This window comes from Dipodomys ordii, unplaced genomic scaffold (assembly GCF_000151885.1).
Source record: "Dipodomys ordii isolate 6190 unplaced genomic scaffold, Dord_2.0 Scaffold11, whole genome shotgun sequence".
In the NCBI taxonomy this organism is placed as follows: Eukaryota; Metazoa; Chordata; class Mammalia; order Rodentia; family Heteromyidae; genus Dipodomys; species Dipodomys ordii.
In genome coordinates this window covers 8833887-8856259 of record NW_012267227.1, presented here as the reverse complement: position 1 = coordinate 8856259, position 22373 = coordinate 8833887, and the positions used below count along the sequence as shown (strand labels likewise).

Here is a 22373-nt window from a genome sequence, read left to right as displayed (position 1 = left end):
CATTTACAAAGAAGATACTGACCCCAATACAGACAAAAAAGTGCTTTACAGTTAGACCTCAGTTGTTTGTACTTTGGGGACAATTGTAACTTCAAGTGACTCGACACCAAAACAGGAAAAAAAGTTATTATTTTCACAGTAACGATCTATGCAATGGAATTTTTTTAATTCAAAGGCTCGTTTTCATTTGTTTTTTTTTTTTTAATAAATGTTATTTTACTCAGGAACTCAAAACCTTAAGCCAAAATGGTACACACCTGTTGAGGCAGGTAGTTACCAGTTTGAGGAGACCTCATATCAAAACTAAAACGCAGAGGCTGTGGGAAGGTAGCTCAGTGGTAGAGCGCTTGCCTTGCATGCATGAGGCCCTGGGTTCGATTCCTCAGCACCACATAAGCAGAAAAAAAAAATCCGGAAGTGGCGCTGTGGCTCAAGTGGTAGAGCGCTAGCCTTGAGCTGAAGAGCTGAGGGACAGCGCCCAGGCCAGAGTTCAGGCCCACGACCAGACCCCTCCCCAAATAAAAAATTAAAATGTAAATGGGGGGGGGCTTCATTACATGCCCAAGGTGTGTCATCTTAAAAATGAGAGGGCTTCTGTCTCGGAGCCCCATCCTTGGGGATTCAGGAACACATGACTTAGCGAAGGAGGAGGAGGAAGAGGGAACCACAGGGAGAGAGATTTAAGTCTGTTTTTCCTGGCTGACATTGAGCACTGGACTCTACCTCCAGGTACAGGCTCCTGTACTTCTCTAAACAAATTATTTTCCTGCAAGTTAAACGTCAAGGTAGTTGATTTGCTTTGTGTTCATGGCTGCAATAAAGTAGGGCATTGAACATTTGGACATGAGCTGAAGGTTACACTAGATGTTCTGAGTACGGTAAACCTACCAAAAGATCTATAGCTGTTAGCATCTTTATCATTTAAGTGCTGCTTCTTTTTAAAAATTAGAACACTGTGCCTGGAGAGAAAGTAACTTTGCCAAGGACAACTCTAAATGTGGGGGATACTGTTAAGACCTTCTGAGAAAGTTCTTTATGATCTTTAATAAAATAAGGCAGATAGCTGGCACTGGAGATTCAGGAGTGTAATTCTAGCTACTCAGGAGGATCTGAGGAATCATGTTTTGAAGTCAGACCGAGTGGGAAAGACTGTGACTTTTATCTCTAATTAACAACCAAAAAGCTAGAAGTAGAGCTGTAATTCAAGTGGTAGCGCCTCTGTGAGTGAAAAGACTAAGGGACAATGCCAAGGCTCTACATTCAAGTCCCAGCACAGGCACAAAATAAATAAAGGCAGACACTGAAAATACAGACCTCACAGGGAGGTTACAGTGGAAGTGGTCTGGTATAATTAGCTTTGAAGGTGATAAATTGTACTCACAGTCACAAAGATATTAGATCTGAATGATAGTAAATGGCTACTAAAAGGGCCTGAAGAGAGGTCAAGATCTTTCTCCTTGGAATTTGTAGCATTCCACCTATATTCAGTCATCAACGTTCTAGCCAGTTTGCAGATGAGGCTTCTTTAGAAAACTAGTTCTCGGAAGTGGTGCTGTGGCTCAAGCAATAGAGCGAACGCCTTGAGCTGAAGAGTGCAGGGACAGCACCCACGACTGACCAAAAACAAGAAAAAGAAAACTCTAGTTCTCATACAATAACAGACTACACATACCACAAATTTGTGTCGATTTTTTTGCAAAATGGGTAGGTGTATAAAATCTCTGGAGTATGCAGAAGAAATCTAATAACCTGAGAAGAAATCTAATAGGGAAGCGTGAAAATAATGCGTGTCTGTAATCCCAGCACTGACTTTGGTATAGGCAGATAGGAGTTCAAGGCTAACTTGGGGCCACAGGGCAAGAACCTGTCACCACAAAAAGAAACAGTTTCAGGCAGGTACTGGTAGCTTATGCCTGTAATCCTAGCTACTCAGGTGGCTAAAATCTAAGGATCATGGTTCAAAGCTAGCCTGGGCAGGAAAGTCAATGAGACTCTTACCTCCAATTAACTGCCAGAAAACTGGAAGTGGCACTGAGGTGCAAGAACTGAAGAGCTCAGGGACAGCGCCCAGGTCCAGAGTTCAAGCCCCACAACCGACCAAAAAAAAAAAAAAGTTTATTAGGAAAGACTTTTTTTGGGTCAGTTGTGGAGTTGAACTCTGGGCCCGAGCGCTGTCCCTCAGCTCTTCAGCTCAAGGCTAGCGCTCTACCACTTGAGCCACAGCGCTACTTCCGGCTTTTTCTTTTCTGCTTATGTGGTGCTGACAAATTGAACCCAAGGCCTCATGCATGCAAGACAAGCGCTCTACCACTGAGCCACCTTCCCAGCCCCCTTTACAGTGCTTTAAATCAAAGACTGGCCTCTAGGAATTTGGGAGAGGCAAACACTGTGGGGAGAACAGAGGGGGTAGTACACTATTTTACCTCAGGTACATTTCAACATACAGTGTTATGGGTTTCTAATTCCCTTCTCCACTCTCAGAATAGTGGGACCAATCACAAGACCCCGCACCTATTGATCCAGGAAAGGAGAATGTGATGTGATTCTTGGGAGATAAAATGAAATGAAGGGGAATGATGAGATCCTAAACCAGATGAATGTCTATGGCTTCTTAGAAATGAGCAGGATTTTCTGGAAATCCAAGCACCTCTCCTTCTACTTGGTTTTTCCATGGATGTTTATAGCAAGTGTCAGCTCTCTTGGCACTCAGATATAGCATTTGGCAGATGGGGTAACAAGGGAGGCAAAGAGTCTGGCCACCCACTTTCTCTGGCTAGCCTACCTAAATACCCAGCTGCTAGACAGAGAGACATCCAGCCCTCACACTCAGTCACTCAGGCTGTACTCACATAACAATAGCAGCATTTTGTGAATAAGAACTATAACCAGTCTCAAGTCCATTTAAAACAAAGAGATATGAGGTTATTATTTACTGTTTTTTGAGATAGGGCCTCCCTAACCAAGGTTGGCCTTGAATTCATTATCCTTCCGTCTCAGCTTCTCTCATGCTGGGATAATGGAGATGCGCCATCACATTCAGCTCTATTTCATTATTTATACTTATTTTATATTTGCAAAGAAAATATGAGTTTCTAAAGTATTGTTTAGTCTTTCGGATAAAATTAAGCAATAAATACAGTTTCAAAGTAAAGTTGATTTAAAATTTTTTTTGGGGGGGTCCAGTTGTGGGGCCTGAACTCTGGACCTGGGCGCTGTCCCTCAGCTCTTCAGCTCAAGGCTAGCGCTCTTACCACTTGAGCCACAGGGCCACTTCCGGCTTTTTTCTTTTTGCTTATGTGGTGCCTGAGGAATCGAACCCAGGGCCTCCAGCATGCAAGGCAAGTGCTCTACCACCGAGCCACCTTCCCAGCCCCTAAAAGTCAATTTTTAATAACACAACTCTAAAGAGCTCCCTTAATAGTTTTATTTTTATTTTTTTTTTTGTCGGTCATGGGGCTTGAACACAGGGCCTGGGCGCTGTCCCTCAGCTCTTCAGCTCAAGGCTAGTGCTCTACTGCTTGAGCCACAGCATCCAGTTTTCTAGTGGTTTATTGGAGATAAGAGTCTCACAGACTTTCCTGCCCGGGCTGGCTTTGAACCATGATCCTCAGATCTCAGCCTCCTGAGTAGCTAGGATTACAGGCCTAAGCCACCGGCGCCCAGCTAATAGTTTTATTCTTAAACAAACCATGGGTTAGATGGTTGTTTGGGGTTTTTTTTGTCAGATGTGGGGGCTGAACTCTGGGCCTGGGCACTGCCTCTCAGCTCTTCAGCTCTAGGATAGTGCCCTACCACTTGAGTCACAGCACCACTTCTGGCTTTTTTCTGCTTATGTGGTGCTGAGGAATCGAACCCAGGACCTCATGGATACAAGGCAAGCACTCTACCACTCAGCCAACTTCCCAACCCTAGATGGGGTTTTCTTGGTTTTGTTTTTTTCTTTGGTGCTAGTCCTCGGACTGGAACTCACAGCTTGGACCTGCCCTTGAGCTTCTTTTTTGCTTTAGGCTAGTGCTCTACCACTTGAACCACAGTGCCACTTCCGGCTTTTTCTGTGTATATGGTGCAGAGGAATCGAACCCAGGGCTTCATGCAGGCTAAGCAAGCACTCTACCACTAAGCCACATTCCCAGCCAATAGAAAGGTTTTGTGTTTTTTTTAAGGGTATTACTGGGATTTGAACTCAGGGACTCATGCTGTCACTTGGCTATCAATCTACTCCTTGAGCTACATTTATAGCAAAGCTTTTTGTTGGGTTATTTTGGAGATAAGGATCTCAGACTTTTCTGCCTAGACTAGCTTCAAACTGGAATCCTCATATCCAGCCTCTAGAGTAGCTAGGATCACAGATATGAGCCACTGGTACCTGATTATTTTACTCTGATTTTAAGTGTCATTATATTAAGCAGTGTAGGGTAGCTTGCTACTCAAGATGCTACAATGTAAGGATCATGGTTTCAAGACAGCCCAAGCACAAAAGTCCTTGAGATTATTATCTCCAGTTAACCACTAAGAAGCCAATAAGTGGAGCTGTGGTTCAACTGTTAAGAGGGCTAGCCTTCAGTAAAACAAGAAAAGATCTGGGGGGCTGGAAATGTGGCTTAGAGGTAGAGTGCTTGCCTAGAATGTCTGAAGCCCTGCATTCAATTCCTCAGTATCACATACACAGAAAAAGCCAGAAGTGGCACTGTGGCTTAAGTGGTAGAATGCTAGCCTTGAGCAAAAAGAAGCTCAGGGACAGTACTCAGGCCCTGAGTTCAAGTCCCAGGACTGGCAAAAAAAAAAAAAATCTGGGACAGTCCCCAGTCCCCAGACTGCTGTAAAACAAAACAAAAGTCCTGGGTACCAGGCACTGGGTGGACCACGCCTATAATCCTAACTACTCAGGAGGCTGAGATCTGAGGAGCGTGGTTCAAAGGCAGCCTGGGCAGGAAAAGTCAAATGAGACCCTTACCTCCAATAAACCACCAGAAAACTGGAAGTGGCACTGTGGCTCAAATGGTAGAGCACTCTCCTTGAGCTGAAGAGCTGAGGGACAGCACCCAGGCCCAGAGTTCAAGCCCCATGACTGACCAAAACAAACAAACAAACAAACCTGACTCAAGATGACTGGAGGAGTAGAAAACCTACCCAGCATGCGTGGGGCCTAGGTTCATGTCCTAGTACTGCAAAAATCAAACAATCAATGACTCTCCCCAAGCTGGGCATGGTGGCCACTCATGCCTGTAACCCCAACACCTGGGAAGCAGAAGAAGATCTGTATGAGTTCTAGGCTAGCCTGGGCCATGCAAAAGGCCAAATGATTCCCTGAAGAGAGCTGGACATGCTGAAAAGAGAGCTGGGGGAATAAATTGAACTCTTATTTCTTAATCATTGAGGCTTTTTTTTTTTTCCAGTCCTGGGGCTTGAACTCAGAGCCTAAGGACTTGTCTCTGAGCTTCTTTTGCTCAAGGCTAGCACTCTACCACTTGAGCCACAGTGCCACTTCCAGCCTTTTCTGTGTATGTGGTACTGAGGAATCGAGCCCAGGGCTTCATGCATGCTAGGCAAGCACTCTACCACTGAGCCACATTCCCAGCCTGAGGCTGACTTTTCTGCATCTGTCTTTTAGGATAAGAAAAGTGCTGAAGCTTCCAATTCAGACATGGAGATGCAATGCGAGCCGCTGCCTACCTGTGTGAACCCGGGCAACCCAGTGTTCTCTTGCATGCTGGACCCGAAGTCACTCTGTTCCACCACCTCACTCTCCAAACCCAAGATGATTATGTATAAAACCAACTCAAGCCACTATGGTGAATTTTTACCAATGCCACAGTTTTTTCCCTGCAATTACACTCCAAAGGAGTACAAATTTTCCAACCATATCAGAGCGACTGGGATGTATCAAAATAACAGTCTAAATACTGCCCCTGATAGAACCAGAACCCTCGATTGTCCTAATTTTCAACATACATTGTGAAAATAAACTCCCTTGACAACTTAAGATGAAACAGATTCGTAAAAATGATTTTTCAATCTAGGGCTTGTGCCTAAATTTAGAATATAAAAAGATTTGAATACAATTTTTTAAAGTAAACCAGTTTTTGTATTGTTTTCTGAAACAAGGTTTAGTTGTGTACCCTAGAGTGGGCCTTTTCTCCTGATTCTCTAGCCTCAGCCTCTTGAAGGCAGGCTTATAAGAAAAAATGGGAAGGTGACTCAGTGGTAGAGTGCTTGCCTTGCATGCATAAGGCCCTAGGTTCTACTCCTCAGCACCACATAAGCAGAAAAAGCAATGCTGTGGCTCAAGTGGTAGAGCACTAGCTTTGATCTGAAGAGCTGAGGGACAGTGCCCAGGCCCAGAGTTCAAGCCCCACAACCAACCAAAAGAAAAGAAAAAATCAATGTCTCATAGCTTAATATTTAAAATTATGAATTAGAACATTACAACAGCTTAAAGGTGTGTTTGTGTGTGTTGGAGGCAGGATTTTGCCATGTCGCGAAAGCAGCCTCATACTCAAGATTCTCCTGCCTCAGCCTCCCAAGAGCTGAATTATAGGTGGGTACCACCACATCCCGTACCAGCCTAAAGATGGTAATTTTGGTTGAGCCTCTCTGTGCATCAAGCAGGAGTACCTACTTCTGCTTTGCTTCTCCCTACTTCATCCTGTTTTGCTAAATAAATCTTAGTAGAAAAAATTTAAAAAAAATTAATTTTGGCCTTTTTTGTTTGTGGTGCTACATTTCCTTCAAACCTATGACCTTACAGAAGTTTGGCAAGTACTTTACCACTAAACTCCATCTCCACACCCTTAATTGCCTTTATTTTGGGCTGTCAGGAAGCTCTTCCTCTATAAAATAGAGTATGTGTTCCACGCAGAAGAGGTTGGTTTTATAAACAGAAAAAAAAAAAAAAAGAGAGAGAGCAGAGACTGCCCGGGATGTGGCTGTGTGGGAGAGGCTTGCTTGGCAGTCCTGGATAACTCCTGGGGCTGTCCCCAAGGCTACAAAAAAAAAAAAAAGCAAAATAAATTTAAAAAAACTAATTTGTCTTTTCAAAGTTACTTTAATTTTTAAAGCAGAAGAAAGAAATAAAGAGGTTTTATTGAGAGAGAGAGAGAGAAAAAGAGTGTGTGTGTGTGTGTGTGTGTGTGTGCGCGCGCGCGCTGGAGCTTGAACTCAAGGCCTGAATGCTGCCCAGGAGCTTCTTTGCTCAAGACTACCACTTGAGTCACAGTTCCACTGTCAGCTTTTTGGTGGTTAAATAGAGATAAGAGTCCTTTAGACTTTGAACAGAGATCCTCAGATCTCAGCCTCAAGAATACCTAGGATTATAGGTGTGAGCCACCAGCACTGGGCCTCAAATTTGATTTTTATTCTCTTATCAGAAGATCAGATAAATTGATTTGGGTTTGAAAACTTTGAGCTTTATCCTAACTGCTCCATTTTGATTTTTAGTGTCCTCTCGGTTGAGGCAGAGACCAAAACAATGGCCTCTGTGGTTTTTGTTTAATGTAAGTAGGTGTTCTGTTTCCTTCAGTCTCCTGAGCATGGCTAATGTAGACTGGGTCCTCAAGAGATGTGTCACAGCCCTTGATGGATGTATGTGTGTGTGTGTGTGTGTGTGTGTGTGTGTGTGTGTCAATTATTTATTTATTTATTTACTATTGGTCATGGGGTTTGACCTTGGGGCCTAAGTGCTGTCCCTGAGCTCTTCTGCTCAAGGCTAGTGCTCTACCACTTTTTTTGGGGGGGGAGGAAGGTCCGGTTGTGGGGCCTGAACTCTGGGCCTGGGCGCTGTCCCTCAGCTCTTCAGCTCAAGGCTAGCGCTCTACCACTTGAGCCACAATGTAACTTCTGGCTTTTTTTGCTTATGTGGTGCTGAGGAATCGAACCCAGGGCCTCAGGCATGCAAGGCAAGCGCTCTACCACTGAGCCACCTTCCCAGCCCCCAGCATTTTATTTTTTAAAAAAGGAAGTTATGCAGTTGTGTGTAGTGCTTACATAATAACAATGATACAGCACCCACGTTTGTGTACTCCAACAAATACACAACATGTACAGTGATGTGTCAGCCTTTGCTCTTCTGTTTATGAAATCAACAGCCTCTCAGCTCAAGGGAATATTCTATTTTGTGGAGTTAAGCACTGCTAGTCTAAAATCACAAAGCCAATCAAGGTCTGTAAACTAAATTTGTTTTTTGTTATTGTTTGTTATTTTGGACAGAGTCTCACTAAATTACCTTATCTGGCCTTGAACTTGAATTCTCCGGTCCTCTGCCTCCCTTGTGCTGTACTGGCCTGTACCACCCAAGGTGCTTAATTTTTAAATTTTTTTACTTTTTGGTGCCAGTCCTAGGGCTTGAACTCAGAACCTGGAAGCTATCCCAGAACTACTTTTGCTCAGGGCCAGTGCTCTGCCACTAGAGCCACAGCTCCAATTCTGGCTTTTTTGTTTGTTTAGGGGGGAATAATTTATTGCAAATAAGAGCCTTACAGACTTTCCAGCCCCAGCTGGCTTTGAACCACACTCTTCAGATCTCAGCCGCTTGAGTACCTAGGATTACAGGACTGAGCCACTGGTGCCTGGCTTTAAATTTGTTTTTTGACAGCAGCCTATAAGGACAGTTTGAGATATGATTTTAAGTACCTGAGTACAGGTCAATTTCCAATTAACCTCCAAAAAGCAGATATAAGTAGAAATGTGGCTAAAATGGTAGAATACCAGCCTTGAGCAGAAAAGCTCAGGGACAGTGCACAGGCCCTGAGTTCAAGCCCTAGGGCTGGCACATGCACGTGTGTGCATACACACACACACACACACACACACACACACACACGCACACACACACGTTCACTGTATTTGGAAACTAAACATTTACCAGTATCTACTATAGTAAAGTCAATGTTTCAGACAATAATCAATTTAATATCAACAAATACTTTACACAAATACAAATTTTATTTTAATATTCTTTCTTGTTAAAAATTAAGTATCCTGGTCACATACCAGCAGCAATTTTTGAGCAAGTGTAATTCAAAACCAACAAAACTGGATAAGTAAGCCAGGCACCCTGGCTCATGCTTGTAATCTTAGTACTCAAGAGTTAAGATCCAGCTGGGAAGGTGGCTCAGTGGTAGAGTGCTTGCCTTGCATGCATGAGGCCCTGGGTTCGATTCCTCAGTACCACATAAACAGAAAATGCTGGAAGTGGTACTGTGGCTCAAGTGGTAGAGCTGAGCTGAAGAGCTGAGGGACAGTGCCCAGGCCCTGAGTTCAAGCCCCATGACCGGAAAAAAAAAAATTAATTCAAGAGCTGAGATCCAAGGATAGTGGTTTGAAGCCAGCCTAGGCAGTAAAGTCCATGAGACTCTTATCTCCAATTAACTAGCAAAAGGCCAGAAGCAGAGCTGTGGCTCAAGTAACAGAATACCAGCCTTGAGCAAAACAGTTAAAGGAAACTAGGGGAAAGAAAAGAAAGAGGTGGGGCTGGGAAGGTGGCTCAGTGGTAGAGCGCATGCCTTGCACGCATGAGGCCCTGGGTTCGATTCCGCAGCACCACATAAGCAAAAAGAAAAAAGCCGGAAGTGGTGCTGTGTCTCAAGTGGTAGAGTGTTAGCCTTGAGCTGAAGAGCTGAGGGACAGCACCCAGGCCCAGAATTCAGGCCCCACGACCAGACCCAAAATCAAAATTAAAAAAAAAAAGAAAGAAAGAGGTAACATTGTTCAAAAAAACAATTACATTCATTACCTGACTTATGAAATGGTAACCTTTATGTACAACACCTCAGTAATAACAATTTTATATATTTAAAAGCTAAAGGAGAGTGTCCTGGCCCTGAGTTCAAGCCCCAGTACCAGCAATAAACAACTTAAAAATATAATTAAGCTGTTTCAAATATGAAGGATTAAAATATTGTGATTTGGATTTTCTTTTGGAAGAATCAAAGAAATACTTCACATTCAACAGATTCATAATATTTTGTCTTCTAGAGAACTAAAATACTCCACAGTAGGTTATCCTACAAATGGACATATATACAAATGGATATGTACGGTTTCCCAATGTGTCTAATGAAACTTCAAAATAATGCCTAGTACTCTACCTAGCTGTTTCTAGTCGCAAGAGTTGACTTCTGTTCCTTGAATTATACTCCGAATCTTCTCTGCATCATGTTGTACTATTTCGTTGGCTGGGTCAATCTTAAGTGCAGCTTCATAATCCTGCAAACCTATGTAGATAGCAAAGAGGGGAGATAAAAGAAGTGGCCCTGTGGCTCCAGTGGTAGAGCGCTAGCCTTGAGCTGAAGAGCTGAGGGACAGCGCCCAGGCCCAGAGTTCAGGCCCCACAACTGGACCCAAAAAAAAAAAAAAAAAATTAGCCAGGTGCTGGTGACTCATGACTGTAATCCTAGGTACACAAGAGGCTGAAATCTCATGATCACAGTTCGATGCCAGACCAGGAAGAAAAACCTAAGATTTTATTTTTTTGGTCGGTCGTGGGGCCTGAACTCAGGGCCTGGGCGCAGTCCCCCAAGCACTTCAGCTCAAGGCTAGTGCTCCACCACTTGAGCCACAGTACCACTTCCAACCTTTTCTGCTTTTGTGGTGCTGAGGAATTGAACCCAGGGCCTCATGCATGCAAGGCAAGCACTCTACCACTGAGCCACCTTCCCAGCACCCCTAAGAGATTCTTTTTTGTTGTTATTGTCGTTGTTGTTTTGCCAGTCCTGGGGCTTGAAATCAGGGCCCGGGCACTGTCCCTGAACTTCTTTTCCTCAAGGCTAGCACTCTACCACTTGAGCCACAGCATCCCTTCCAGCCTTTTCTGAGTGGTTTATTGGAGATAAGAGTCTCACAGACTTTCCTCCCCAGGCTGGCTTGGGGAGATTTCAGCCTCCTGAGTAGCTAGATTATAGGTGTGAGCCACCTGTACTGGACCGAAGAGATTCTATCTCCAATTAACCAGCAAAAAGTCAGAAGTAGAAGTGTGATGCTAGTGGCAGAGCACCAGGTTTGAGTGCAAAAGCTAAGGGACAGCACCCAGGCTCTGAGTTCAAGCCTCAATACTGGTACAAAAATAAATAAACAAATAAATAAATAAAAATAAATGCTATGGCTTCTAAATCCCTGGGTATAAATGACAGATCATAGTACAGTAACACAAATACAAATAACATTTATATTTAAGAGTGTGTGGATGTGTTTACAGGGTCTATCTCAGGTGAATTCCTTGTACCAATTACCACATACCTATCTGATAACATCTGATAACATGGCATTTTCCTGGTCTCACGCAGCTCACACCTTGCTCTAACTCCATTCTACAATGAATGGGCCTATTTAGTTAATTTTTTTTTTTTTTTTTTGTCGGTCGTGGGCCTTGAACTCTGGGCCTGGGCGCTGTCCCTCAGCTCTTCAGCTCAAGGCGAGCGCTCTACCACTTGAGCTACAGCGCCACTTCCGGTTTTCTGGTGGTTTATTGGAGATAGGAGTCTCAGGGTCTCTCCTGCCCGGGCTGGCTTTGAACCGAGATCCTCAGATCTCAGCCTCCTGAGTAGCTAGGATTACAGGCGTGAACCACCAGCGCCCGGCCCTATTTAGTTAATTTTATTTTTATGTTCTGAGCCTTGAACTCAGGGCCATGCATATGCTCAGTTACTGAATCTATCACTCATCCACATCCCTAGCCCTACTTTTTTCTTTTTTTTTTTTACTTCCTTGCTCAGGGTTGGTGCTTTCCCACTTAAGCCATGCTTCCAGCTCAGCTTTTATGCTGGCTGTCTTGGAGATGGTATCTCTCACACATTCCAGCCCTGGCTGCCTTTGAACTGTGACCTTCCAAGTAGGTCTCAGCCTCCTCAGAATCAAAAATTATAGGAATGAGTCACTAATGCCCAGCCCTAGAAATTTATTTATTTATGTGTTTATTTATTTATTTATTGCTGGCCCTGAGCCTTGAACTCTGGGCCAGGATCCTGTCCTTAAGCTCTTTTTGCTTGAGCTCTTGAACTGTAGCTCTACTTCTGGGTTTTTCTGTGATTAATTGGAGTTTCTAGGGCTTGCTTGCCCTGGGCTTGCTTTAAATCGGAATCCAGAGCTCTTAACCTCCAGAGTAGCTAGGATTACAGGCATGAGCCACCAGCACGTGGCCAGCCCTATGATATTTTTTCTTTTTCCTTTTTGTTGGTCATTGGGCTTGAACTCTGGGCTCGGGTACTGTCCCTCAGCTCTTCAGCTCAAGGCAAGCACTCTACCACTTGAACTGTAGTGCCACTTTGGGTTTTCTGGTGGTTAATTGGATTTAAGAATCTCCGGGCCAGGCTAGGTGTCAGTTGCTCTCGCCTGTAATCCTAGCTACTCAGGAGGCTGAGATCTGAGGATCACCGTTCAAAGCCAGCTGAGCAGGAAAGTCCCTGAGACTCTTATCTCCAATAAACCACTAGAAAACCGGAAGTGGCCCTGCGGCTCAAGGGGTAGAGCGCTGGCCTTGAGCTGAAGAGCTGGTATCCAAGCCCAGAGGTGAAGCCCCACTACCGACCAAAAAAAAGAGAAGAGTCTCATGGATTTGCTTGCCCGGGCTAGCTTTGAACTTTAATCTCAGCTTCCTGAGTAGCTGGCTAGCCCTTTGATTTTTACAATATAACTTTAAAATCACCTATATTTTACTACAAATAAAATGTAATGAGTCCTGAAGGGTCATGATCTTAAATAATCTCAATGACTTTTCTTTTTTTCAGAGTAAGCTGGAAGCTAAAACATTTCTTTTGCTGGATACAAGTAATCCCAGCATCTCAAATCAAGAAGCAAAGCAAATGCCAGGTGCTGGTGGCTAACATCTATAATCCTAGCTACTCAGGAGTTGAGATATAAGGATCAAGTTTGTAGCCAGTCCAGGCAGGAAAGGCCAAAGAGACTCTTATCTCCAATTAACCTTCAGAAAACTGTAAGTTTTCTTGAGCTGTGGTCGAGCACTAGGCGCTAGGCACTAGGCTGTGAACTAAAGGGCTCAGGGACAGCGCTCAGGCCCTGAGTTTAAGCACCACTACAGTGAAAAATGAAATAAAAAAATGAAACAAATCACATTTCTATAGATGTCTTACCTTCTACATACAATTCTAACTGACAGAATGCTGTTCCCCGGCGTACATGTGCCTTCATTCTTGCATTAGCATTGTCCTTAACTGGTGGTGTCAATAATTCCAGGGCCTGGCAAAAGAAAACAACCCCCCCAAAAAACATACATATATACTTGTGTATGCATATGCATATGCAAAGATATAACTTTCCAATTTAAGTGTGAACAAAATCTAAGTAACAACTCTTAAGAGAAGCCTGTGACATGGCCAAGAGATTTATTACCTTCTTTGAAGACATTTGGCCCCTAGTTCAGGCTCAGAACCACAACAGAAAAAGACAAGCCTCAAGCAGGAATTCATCAATGCATATATTGATACACTGATAAAAGGTCTGATCTCTGACCAGGCTTATTACTTGAAATCCACCACAGGGATAATTAAATAGCATTTGTGGTCTTTCGCATTCAAAATGAGTGATGTCTTTTTTTTTTTTTTTGCCAGTTGTGAGGCTTGAACTCTGGGCCTGAGGCCACTGTCCCTCAGCTCTTCAGCTTAAGACTAGTACTCTACCACTTGAGCCACAGCACCACTTCCAGCTTTTTGTGCTTAATGTGGTGCTGAGGAATCAAACCCAGGTCCTCATGCATGCAAGGCAAGCAACTGAGACACTGTAGTACCAGGCCATAGATTTCCCCCAAAGACCACCAGGGAGCCGTCCCAGATGTAAATGAACTAGAGTCGTTTTATTACAGCTTGAGCCGGACTCACAAATCTTCCCTAATGTAGCAGGTTCGAAATGTGAGCCCCGACCCCCTGTCCAGCAGGGTTTTTATAGGGAACCATGAAGCAGAGAGAGGGATCATTACAGCATTGGTTGTATGGGGTTATGTGATTGGTTGGCGATTCACCAGTAAACCTGTCTTAAACTCATTAGTTGGGGCATATCATTTCTAGTAAGGGCAGGGGCTTTCCAACTTAGAGGCTTGGGTAGGGGTAAGCAGATAAGCAGGGCTAACTACAGGAATGCTGATTCATTTCCCTGTCCTAAATTGCTTCCTGACAGGGTTGGGGGTAGCTGATCAGGGGATCAGGGCAGTCTGACCTCTTGGACTGTGCTGATACGTTACATTGTCTTATCCTCCGGTAAACAGATGACAGATGTTTTCCTTATAGTTTCCTTACTGCCAACTTATTTCTGTTCTCTTACCACCTTCCCAGCACCAAAGAGGGATGCTTTTTTTTTCTCTTGTATTGTGTTTGTTGTTTTTGCCAGTTCTAGGCTCCAATTCTGGGCCGGTCGTGGGGCCTGAACTCTGGGCCTGGGCGCTGTCCCTCAGCTCCTCAAGGCTAGCGCTCTACCACTTGAGCCACAGCACCACTCCCGGCTTTTTTCTTTTTGCTTATGTGGTGCTGAGGAATCAAACCCAGGGCCTCATGCATGCAATGCAAGTACTTTACCCAGCCCGCTTCCTGAGCTTTTTGTGCTCAAGGCTAGTATTCTACCACTTGAGCTGCAGGGCCACTTCCAGCTTTTTCTGAGTAGTTTACCGTAGATAAGTCTTTTAATGGGATGGAATGTGGCTTAGTGGTGGAATGCTTGCCTAGCATGCATGAGGCCCTGGGTTCAACTCCTCAGTACCACATAAATAAAAAAAAAAAAAAAGTTAAGGGAGAGAGAAAAAAAGAAAGGAACTCTCAGATTTGTCTATCTAATCTGGCTTCCAGCCAAGTTCCTCAGATCTCAGCCTCCTGAGTAGCTAGGATTACTGGCGTGAGCCATCTGCATACAACAAACCACATCAAATCACCTCACAAATAGAAATCACTATACATAGAGAGGTACATATATACCTTCGAAGAATCTTCAATGGCCTTGTGTAAGTTTTTCAGTTTTAGGTGGCAAGCAGCCCGATTCAGATACAAGAGTGGAATCTTGTTGTTTAGTCTTATGGCTAAATTGTATGCATTAATGGCTGCCAGATAGTTTTCTGTGGCAAACAATTTGCTAGTGAGACAAAAACAGAAAAACAACAGCATTGAAACATTAATTCAAACAGAAATAATATTTAGAGCTATTTGACAATGGGACAGCTCACTTTTTTTTGTAAGGTGGAGACTGTTAGCTGACTAATCCCAACTCCCTAGAACACCAGCATGTAGTGAGAATTGGATGCCCCCCATGCTGTCCCGATGGGGCCATGGATTGTTTAATCTGCTGGGCAGATTTCCATCCCCCTTGCTACACTGAGTGACTGACCCGAGGATGGGATTGTGACCTACACTGGTCTATTCAGAAAGAAACTTGAGGTGGGGGGAGGAGGACTGGGGTTCCAGGCAGAGAGCCTGAAGAGCAGGGGCAAGGCCCCCGGGGGTCCCTCCCTAGCACCACAAGACAAAGAGAAACAATGAAGCTTATCACTTTGGTTTCACTGGTAGAGGATGGAAAGTTGGGAAAACTCTTTCCCCAACCAGATAAAGAAAACACAAAGCCTAAATTGTGATTCACTTTCCACACCATGGCAGAAGCTAGAACGAAACATGAATTAAATATGAAAGGAATTTTTAAAAAAGCACATAAAAAAAAAACTGAGCACTTGCCCAGTTGGAATACAAACTAACCTGCAAAACCAAGCTTTACCTGCAATGTAAAATGACTTCAAGGTTTGGGATACTTGAACCAATAAATGCTTTTGAATAAAAAGTCGGTGTCAGCCAGGTGCCAGTGGCTCATGCCTGTAATCCTAGCTACTCAGGAGGCTAAGATCTGAGGATCACGGTTCAAAGCCAGCCCAGGCAGGAAAGTCCACGAGATTGATTGATTGATTGATTTCCAATAAACCACTCAGAAAACCGGAAGTGGTGCTATAGCTCAAGTGGTAGAGCACTAGCTTTGAGCTGAAGAGCTGAGGGACAGCGCCCAGGCCCAGAGTTCAGGCCCCATGACCAAAAAAAAAAAAAGTTAGTCAGTGTGCATGCCTGTAATCCAGCATTTAGGCAATAGAGGCAGTAGATCACAAATTCAAGGCCAGCCTGGGCTACATAGTGAGACCTTATCTCCAATTAAAAAGAGTCCCAGGGGAGCCCAGGCACTGGTGGCTTATGCCTATAAATTCTAGTTACTCAGGAGGCTGAGATCTGAGGTCACAGTTCAAAGGGGCTTAAACTCAGGGCCTGGGCACTCTCTCTGAGTTTCTTTTGCTCAAGGCTAGCACTCTACTACTTGAGCCACAGCACCACTTCTGGCTTTTTCTGTTTATGTGGTACTGAGGAATGGAACCCAGGGCTTCATGAATGTTAGGCAAGCACTCTACCACTAAGCCATATTCCCAGCTCCAGTCCGTGAAACTCTTATCTTCAATAAACCACCAGAAAACAAGAAGTGCCGTGGCTCAAAGTGGTAGAGCACCAGACTTGAGCAAAAGAGCTCGGGGACAATGCCCAGGCCCTGAGTTCAAGCCAGATAGAAGACTGATCAAAAACAAACAAACAAAAAGTGCCAGGTAAAATAAAAGGACATCTGATATACAGATGGAATCCAGCTACAGGAAACTCAAAACCATGAGCACACAGAAAATCAGCCTGGTGCATATGTGTACTGTAGTAGTCAGAGGGAAAACTACTGCCTTCTCAGTTACGATTGGCCAGCAGAATTAACTTGGTAGGAAAACCAAAAGCAAAGCCTCTGTCCTAAAATGACCGGGTTATCTGGCAGGCGCTAAGACCTGGCACTTAGAGAGACTGAGAGGGGGTCTGGACACTACAATTGGAGTAGAAGGGGAATTTATGAAATATCAGTAATAGGAAGGAAATTAGGAGTTAGATTATAGGGTTTGATAGCCTTAATTTCCACCCACTCATGTTAGAATTTGTCTGAGGTATGGAAATGAGATGTAAGCAGATCCAATATGGGGAAAGAAAGCATTTTTTTTCTATTGTCAGTACCACTCAGGGATTTGTGCTCATTTGACTTGCTCCATTGGCTGGTGCTCTACCACATGAGCCATGCATCCAGCCCAGCTTTTTGCTAGATATTTTGGAAATGGAGTCTCAGGACTTTTCTGTCTGGGCTTGTGTCTGAGATCCTTTGGATCTCATACTCCCAAGTAGCTAGGATTATTGGTATAAACTGGAATTGTTCAGTTAAGATACAGAACTTATGATAGAAATCATGCGCAAAGTAATGGCAAAATGACAGAACAATGGCCCTTCTCCCTTCTATAATTACAAGTTTCAGGAAGGGTAGCTATTAAAGTTATTTACAGAGTCTGAGTCATGGAAAGCTGTTAAACACCATTATACCATGCACATACCTAAATTAGAGCATCTAGACTTTGATTGTATGTGTGTATACGCATGCACATACCACATGTACAACAGTATGGAGGTTCAACTTAGGGCCTTATACTTGTTCAGCTGGTTTGGCTGGCAGTCTACCACTTAAGCCACACCTCCTCTAGTTATTTTGGAGATGAACTCCTTCAGACTTTCCTGACCGGGCTAGCTTCAAATGATGATCCTCAGATCACAGCCTTCTGATGAGCTAGGGTTACAGGAGTAAGCCATAGGTATCCAGCTAAATGCTTTCTTAAAATTACCCTGGGGGCTGGGCGCCAGTGGCTCATGCCTGTAATCCTAACTACTCAGGAAACTGAGATCTGAGGATCATGGTTCAAAGCCAGCCCAGGCAGCAAAGTCCGTGGGACTCTTATCTCCACTTAACCACCAGAAAACTGAAAGTAGTGCTGTGGCTCCAGCAGTAGAGCACTAACGTTGAGCTGAAGAGCTCAGGGACAATGCCCAGGCCCAGAGTTCAAGCCCCATGACCCACAAAAAAAAAAAAATTACCCTGGGGGCTGGGAATGTGGCTTGTCTAGCCTTCATGAAGCCTTGAGTTCCATTTCTCAGTACCATGTAAACAAAAAAGCTGAAAGTGGTGGTGTGGCATTGCTAGCCTTGAGCAAAAAAAGGTCAGGGTCAGTGCCCAGGCCCTGAATTCAAGCCCCAGGACTGGCAAAAAAAAAAAAAAAAAGATTTATCCTGGCTCTGCCCTGAGAACAGGGCCCTCTCCACCGAGCTAATCACTGAGGCCCTCACCTCCCAGGGAGAGGGGACCGGCATTCTCCAGGCTCTTTTCTGCTGGCTTCACTCTCACATCAAAGTCATCATTCTCTGGGACTCATGACATCACCCTACACAGCCTACATCGGACTCAAATTCACACTCCCCCTGCCATGGCCTCCCAGGTCTGTAGGCGTGGGCCATCGATGAGACAGACTCCATAGAGGTTTTTTTTTTGGTCCGATCGTGGGGCCTGAACTTCTGGGCCTGGGTGCTGTCCCTCAGCTCTTCAGCTCAAGGCGAGCGCTCTACCACTTGAGCCACAGCGCCACTTCCGGCTTTTTTTCTTTTTGGTTATGTGGTGCTGAGGAATCGAATCCAGGGCCTCATGCATGCAAGGCAAGCGCTCTACCACTGAGCCACCTTCCCAGCCCCTCCATAGTGGTTTGGTTGTGGTTGTCTTCTCATTTCCCAGGAATGCCTGGGCCTCATGCACGCTAGACAAGTGCTCTACCACTCACCCACATGCCAGCATTTCAGGTCTGTGCAAACATCCCATTTAACAATCTAACTTAGACATGAGAAAACCTAGTTATCTTTTTAAAAAATGGATATGAGTATTCAAGAGTTCTAAGAGTATATTCCATAAGTCAATATAAGTACAATGTTTCTTGATCAATGTCACACCTTCCTTCATTCTCCCTGATTTGTTCCCCTTAGATATTTTCACTTTTTTTTGGGGGGGGTCTGGTTGTGGGGCCTGAACTCTGGGCCTGGGTGCTGTCCCTCAGCTCTTCAGCTCAAGGCTAGCGCTCTACCACTTGAGCCACAGCGCCACTTCCAACTTTTTTCTTTTTGCTTATGTGGTGCTAAGGAATCGAACCCAGGGCCTCAGGCATGCAAGGCAAGCACTCTACCACTGAGCCACCTTCCCAGTCCATATTTTCATATTTTTATAACCATTTAAAACAAAAAATAAGAACTGTACTCAGTCACTGTACTATGAGCTTCTTCTTTTTTTTTTTTTTGTCAGTAGTGGGGTTGAACTCTGGGCCTGGGTGCTGTCCCTAAGCTCTTTAGCTCAAGGCTAATGCTCTACCACTTGAGCCACAGCACCACTTCCTGTTTTTTGGTGGTTTATTGGATATAAGTCTCACAGCATTTCCTGCCCGGGCTGGCTTTAAACTGCAATCCTCAGATCTCAGCCTCCTGAGTAGCTAGGATTGCAGGCGTGAGCCACCAGCGCCCGGCACTATGAGCTTCTTGAACACAGGGCCTGCCTACCTAGTTTGCTTATTCGTATTCACTCCCCCATAGTAGACACACATGAAAACACAAGGGGCAGAAGAGACGGAGAAGGTGCTAAGTACTAGTGTCCACGCACATTAGCAGCCTCGTGGGCAGAGCCCAAACAACTTACTTTCCTTTTTCCTTCAACCAGTCTGGATTCTTTTCTTCTTCTTTTAAATCACAAAATTCAGGAATATCAGTGTTCATTGCTCTTCTCGCCTCAGCTTGTTTGTGTAGCCACTGAAACGAGGGAAAGTTTCAGGAAGGATACTGATTTTGTCCACGTTGTGTTTCTATAACAAAACACCCACGGCTGGCTACGTTATAAAGAGGTTGGTTTTGCTGCTGGAAATCTAAGACTGAATGCCCCCATTTAGTCAGGTTTTGGTGAGAACCTTCTGGCTGTGTTCTAGTATGGTAAATGGCATCAACTGGCTGGAGGGTGTGCAAGGAAGAAGATGGGAGAGAGGGGCAAAGGTTAGCCTCACCCTCTTGCTTGGCTTTTCCACCTCTGCTTGGTGTGCTACCACTTAATCTATGCTTCCATTTCCAGCTTTTTGCTGATTAATTGGAGTTGCTTGGATTTTTCTGCTGGCTTTGAATCTGGATCCTCACATCTCAGACTCCTGAGCAGCTAGAATTACAGACGTGATCCACTGGCAACCAGCTGTTTTAGATTTTCAATGTCCCCCAAAGACCTGTGTGCTAAAGGCCTGGTCACCAGCCTGTAGCACCGTTGCCAGGTGATGGCACTTGAGGAGGCAGAGCCTAGTAAGAAGGAAGTTAGGTCAATGGGGGTTTAAACTTAGAAGGGCATTTCAACCCAGATCCTTCCTTTCTCTCTGCTTTGGAGTTGCGCCACCGATGGTGCTCTAACATTTGAGCCAGTCCCCTAGTTCTGCTGTGTCAAGGATTTGTCTGCCATGGCTGGCTTTGAACTGCGATCCTCAGATCTCAGCCTCCTGTGTAGCTAGGATTGCAGGTGTGAGCCTGGCAACAATACTATCTGTTAGTATTCTCTCATGGTTTTTTGTTTTTTTGGGTTTTTTTGGTCATGGGACTTGAACTCTGGGCTTGGGCGCTGTCCCTCAGCTCTTCAGTTCAAGGCAAGCGCTCTACCACTTTAGCCACAGCACCACTTCCAGTTTTCTGGTGGTTAATTGGAGATAAGAGTCACACAGCCTTTCCTGCCCAGGTTGGCTTTGAACTGCGATCTTCAGATCTCAGCCTCCTGAGTAGCTAGGATTATAGACGTGAGATACAGGTACCAGCTTCTCATGAATATTCTAGAGCCAAAAATAAAATTTTTCTCATAAGGAAATACTAAAACATATTAATGAAGTAGTATCTTTAAAAAATACCTAGGAAATCCAGAGCTAGTACTAATTTCAGTGGTTGAAATGAGTGAAGCATTTTCATTGCTGGTAGCTATATGAAAAGCAAAATATACTTACCTCTTCTTCTTCTGCTACTTGTGACTCCCGGAGAGCTGTGGGGAACACTCTAGGGGTAAAGTTGATTTTAATACTGCCAACAGAGCGAGGGGCAGGAATGCTGGATTCCTGTAATGCTTCAGCAAATATATCCTCTGAATTTCTCCCTTCAAAAGTAAGGGTATCAAGTAAGGTGTTACTTATCTTCTAGCTAAAACTGATTTTTAAGGTAATTACACATAAGCTCGGTGGCTCCTGCCTGGGCAGAAACACCTGTGAGACTCTTTTTTTTTGCGGGGGGTGGGGAGGGTCCGGTTGTGGGGACTGAACTCTGGACCTGGGCGCTGTCCCTCAGCTCTTCAGCTCAAGACTAGCACTCTACCACTTGAGCCACCTTCCCAGCCCAGCCTGTGAGACTCTTATCTCCAATAAACCACTCAGAAAACCAGAAGTGGCGGTATGGCTCAAGTGGTAGAGCGCTTGCCTTGAGCGGAAGAGCTGAGGGACAGTACCCAAACCTAGAGTTCAAGCCCCACAACTGACCAAAAAAAGAAAAAAAAATAATTACACATCAAAGCTAATTCTATAATCCTAAACAAATAAGCCAAAGGCATCATTTGCAAAAATAAAAACGGAAATCATCATTGATAATATGGTGGCTAACCTGTCACTGTCACAGTGACCCCCCACTACTTTTCTGGAATTCTTGTTTTTTTGTTTTTTGGGTCCGGTCGTGGGGCCTGAACTCTGGGCCTGGGCACTGTTCCTCAGCTCTTCAGCTCAAGGCTAGCGCTCTACCACTTGAGCCACAGCTCAACTTCCAGCTTTTTTCTTTTGCTTATGTGGTGCTGAGGAATTGAACCCAGGGCCTCAAGCATGCAAGGCAAGCACTCTACCACTGAGCCACATTCCCAGCCCTATATATACCTTTTGTAGCATGATGACTGAATGTAGAATTTCTTGTAACAGTTTTATGTTTTAATTGTTTTCTTTCTTCTTTAGTTTGCTTTCCTTGCTGTAATTTCTCTTCTCTTGGAATAGGTTTTTGTTCTTCATCTTTCTTTTGACATTCTCTCCACACTTCCAGTTCTTTAGTGGCTTTTCTCCGTTCATTTTCTTTCATATCTTCTATTTTTTTCCTCTCGTCTTCTTCAATCTGTAAAAATGGCAATGACCAAACCCTTTAAATCATTTTGAAGCAAGATTATAGTTATACAATAAGAAACTAAATATAAGTTTTCTTGCATTTAAACCCTTACCATCCCCTCCATAACATTAGTCATGAGTTCATTATCAAGAATTAACATAGGAGTGGGCACAGGTGGCTCATGCCTGTAATCCTAGCTACTCAGGAGCCTGAGATCTGAGATCACAGTTCAAAGCCAGTTAGCAGCAAAGTCCATGAGACTTTTATCTCCAATTAACCACCCCAAAACCAGAAGTGGAGCTATGGCTCAAGTGGTAGAGCACTAGCCTTGAGCAAACAAGCTGGGGGGGGAGGATATGGGGAGGTGGCAAGGCGGGGTGGGGGGGG

General features: G+C 44.4%; 2 protein-coding genes across 3 annotated transcripts in view; one reads left to right on the top strand and one right to left on the bottom strand.

The window, feature by feature from the left end:
• LOC105981080 (chromosome unknown open reading frame, human C15orf65) overlaps positions 1 to 5983 on the top strand; it is a 7272-nt gene extending 1289 nt beyond the window's left edge. Inside the window, exon 2 of the mRNA XM_013010079.1 lies at positions 5612 to 5983. Coding sequence (XP_012865533.1) covers positions 5612 to 5959 — 348 coding nt within the window. The 3' untranslated portion in view covers positions 5960 to 5983. The remainder of the gene's footprint in view (positions 1 to 5611) is intronic.
• A 3896-nt stretch (positions 5984 to 9879) lies between these two features.
• Dyx1c1 (dyslexia susceptibility 1 candidate 1) overlaps positions 9880 to 22373 on the bottom strand; it is a 17189-nt gene continuing 4695 nt past the window's right edge. For both annotated transcript variants that reach the window (XM_013010070.1, XM_013010069.1), the window contains exons 4-9: positions 21767 to 21995; positions 20861 to 21006; positions 19537 to 19646; positions 14910 to 15063; positions 13083 to 13188; positions 9880 to 10211 (exon numbers count right to left, since the gene is read on the bottom strand). In XM_013010070.1, coding sequence (XP_012865524.1) covers positions 10096 to 10211; positions 13083 to 13188; positions 14910 to 15063; positions 19537 to 19646; positions 20861 to 21006; positions 21767 to 21995 — 861 coding nt within the window. In that variant the 3' untranslated portion in view covers positions 9880 to 10095. The remainder of the gene's footprint in view (positions 10212 to 13082; positions 13189 to 14909; positions 15064 to 19536; positions 19647 to 20860; positions 21007 to 21766; positions 21996 to 22373) is intronic.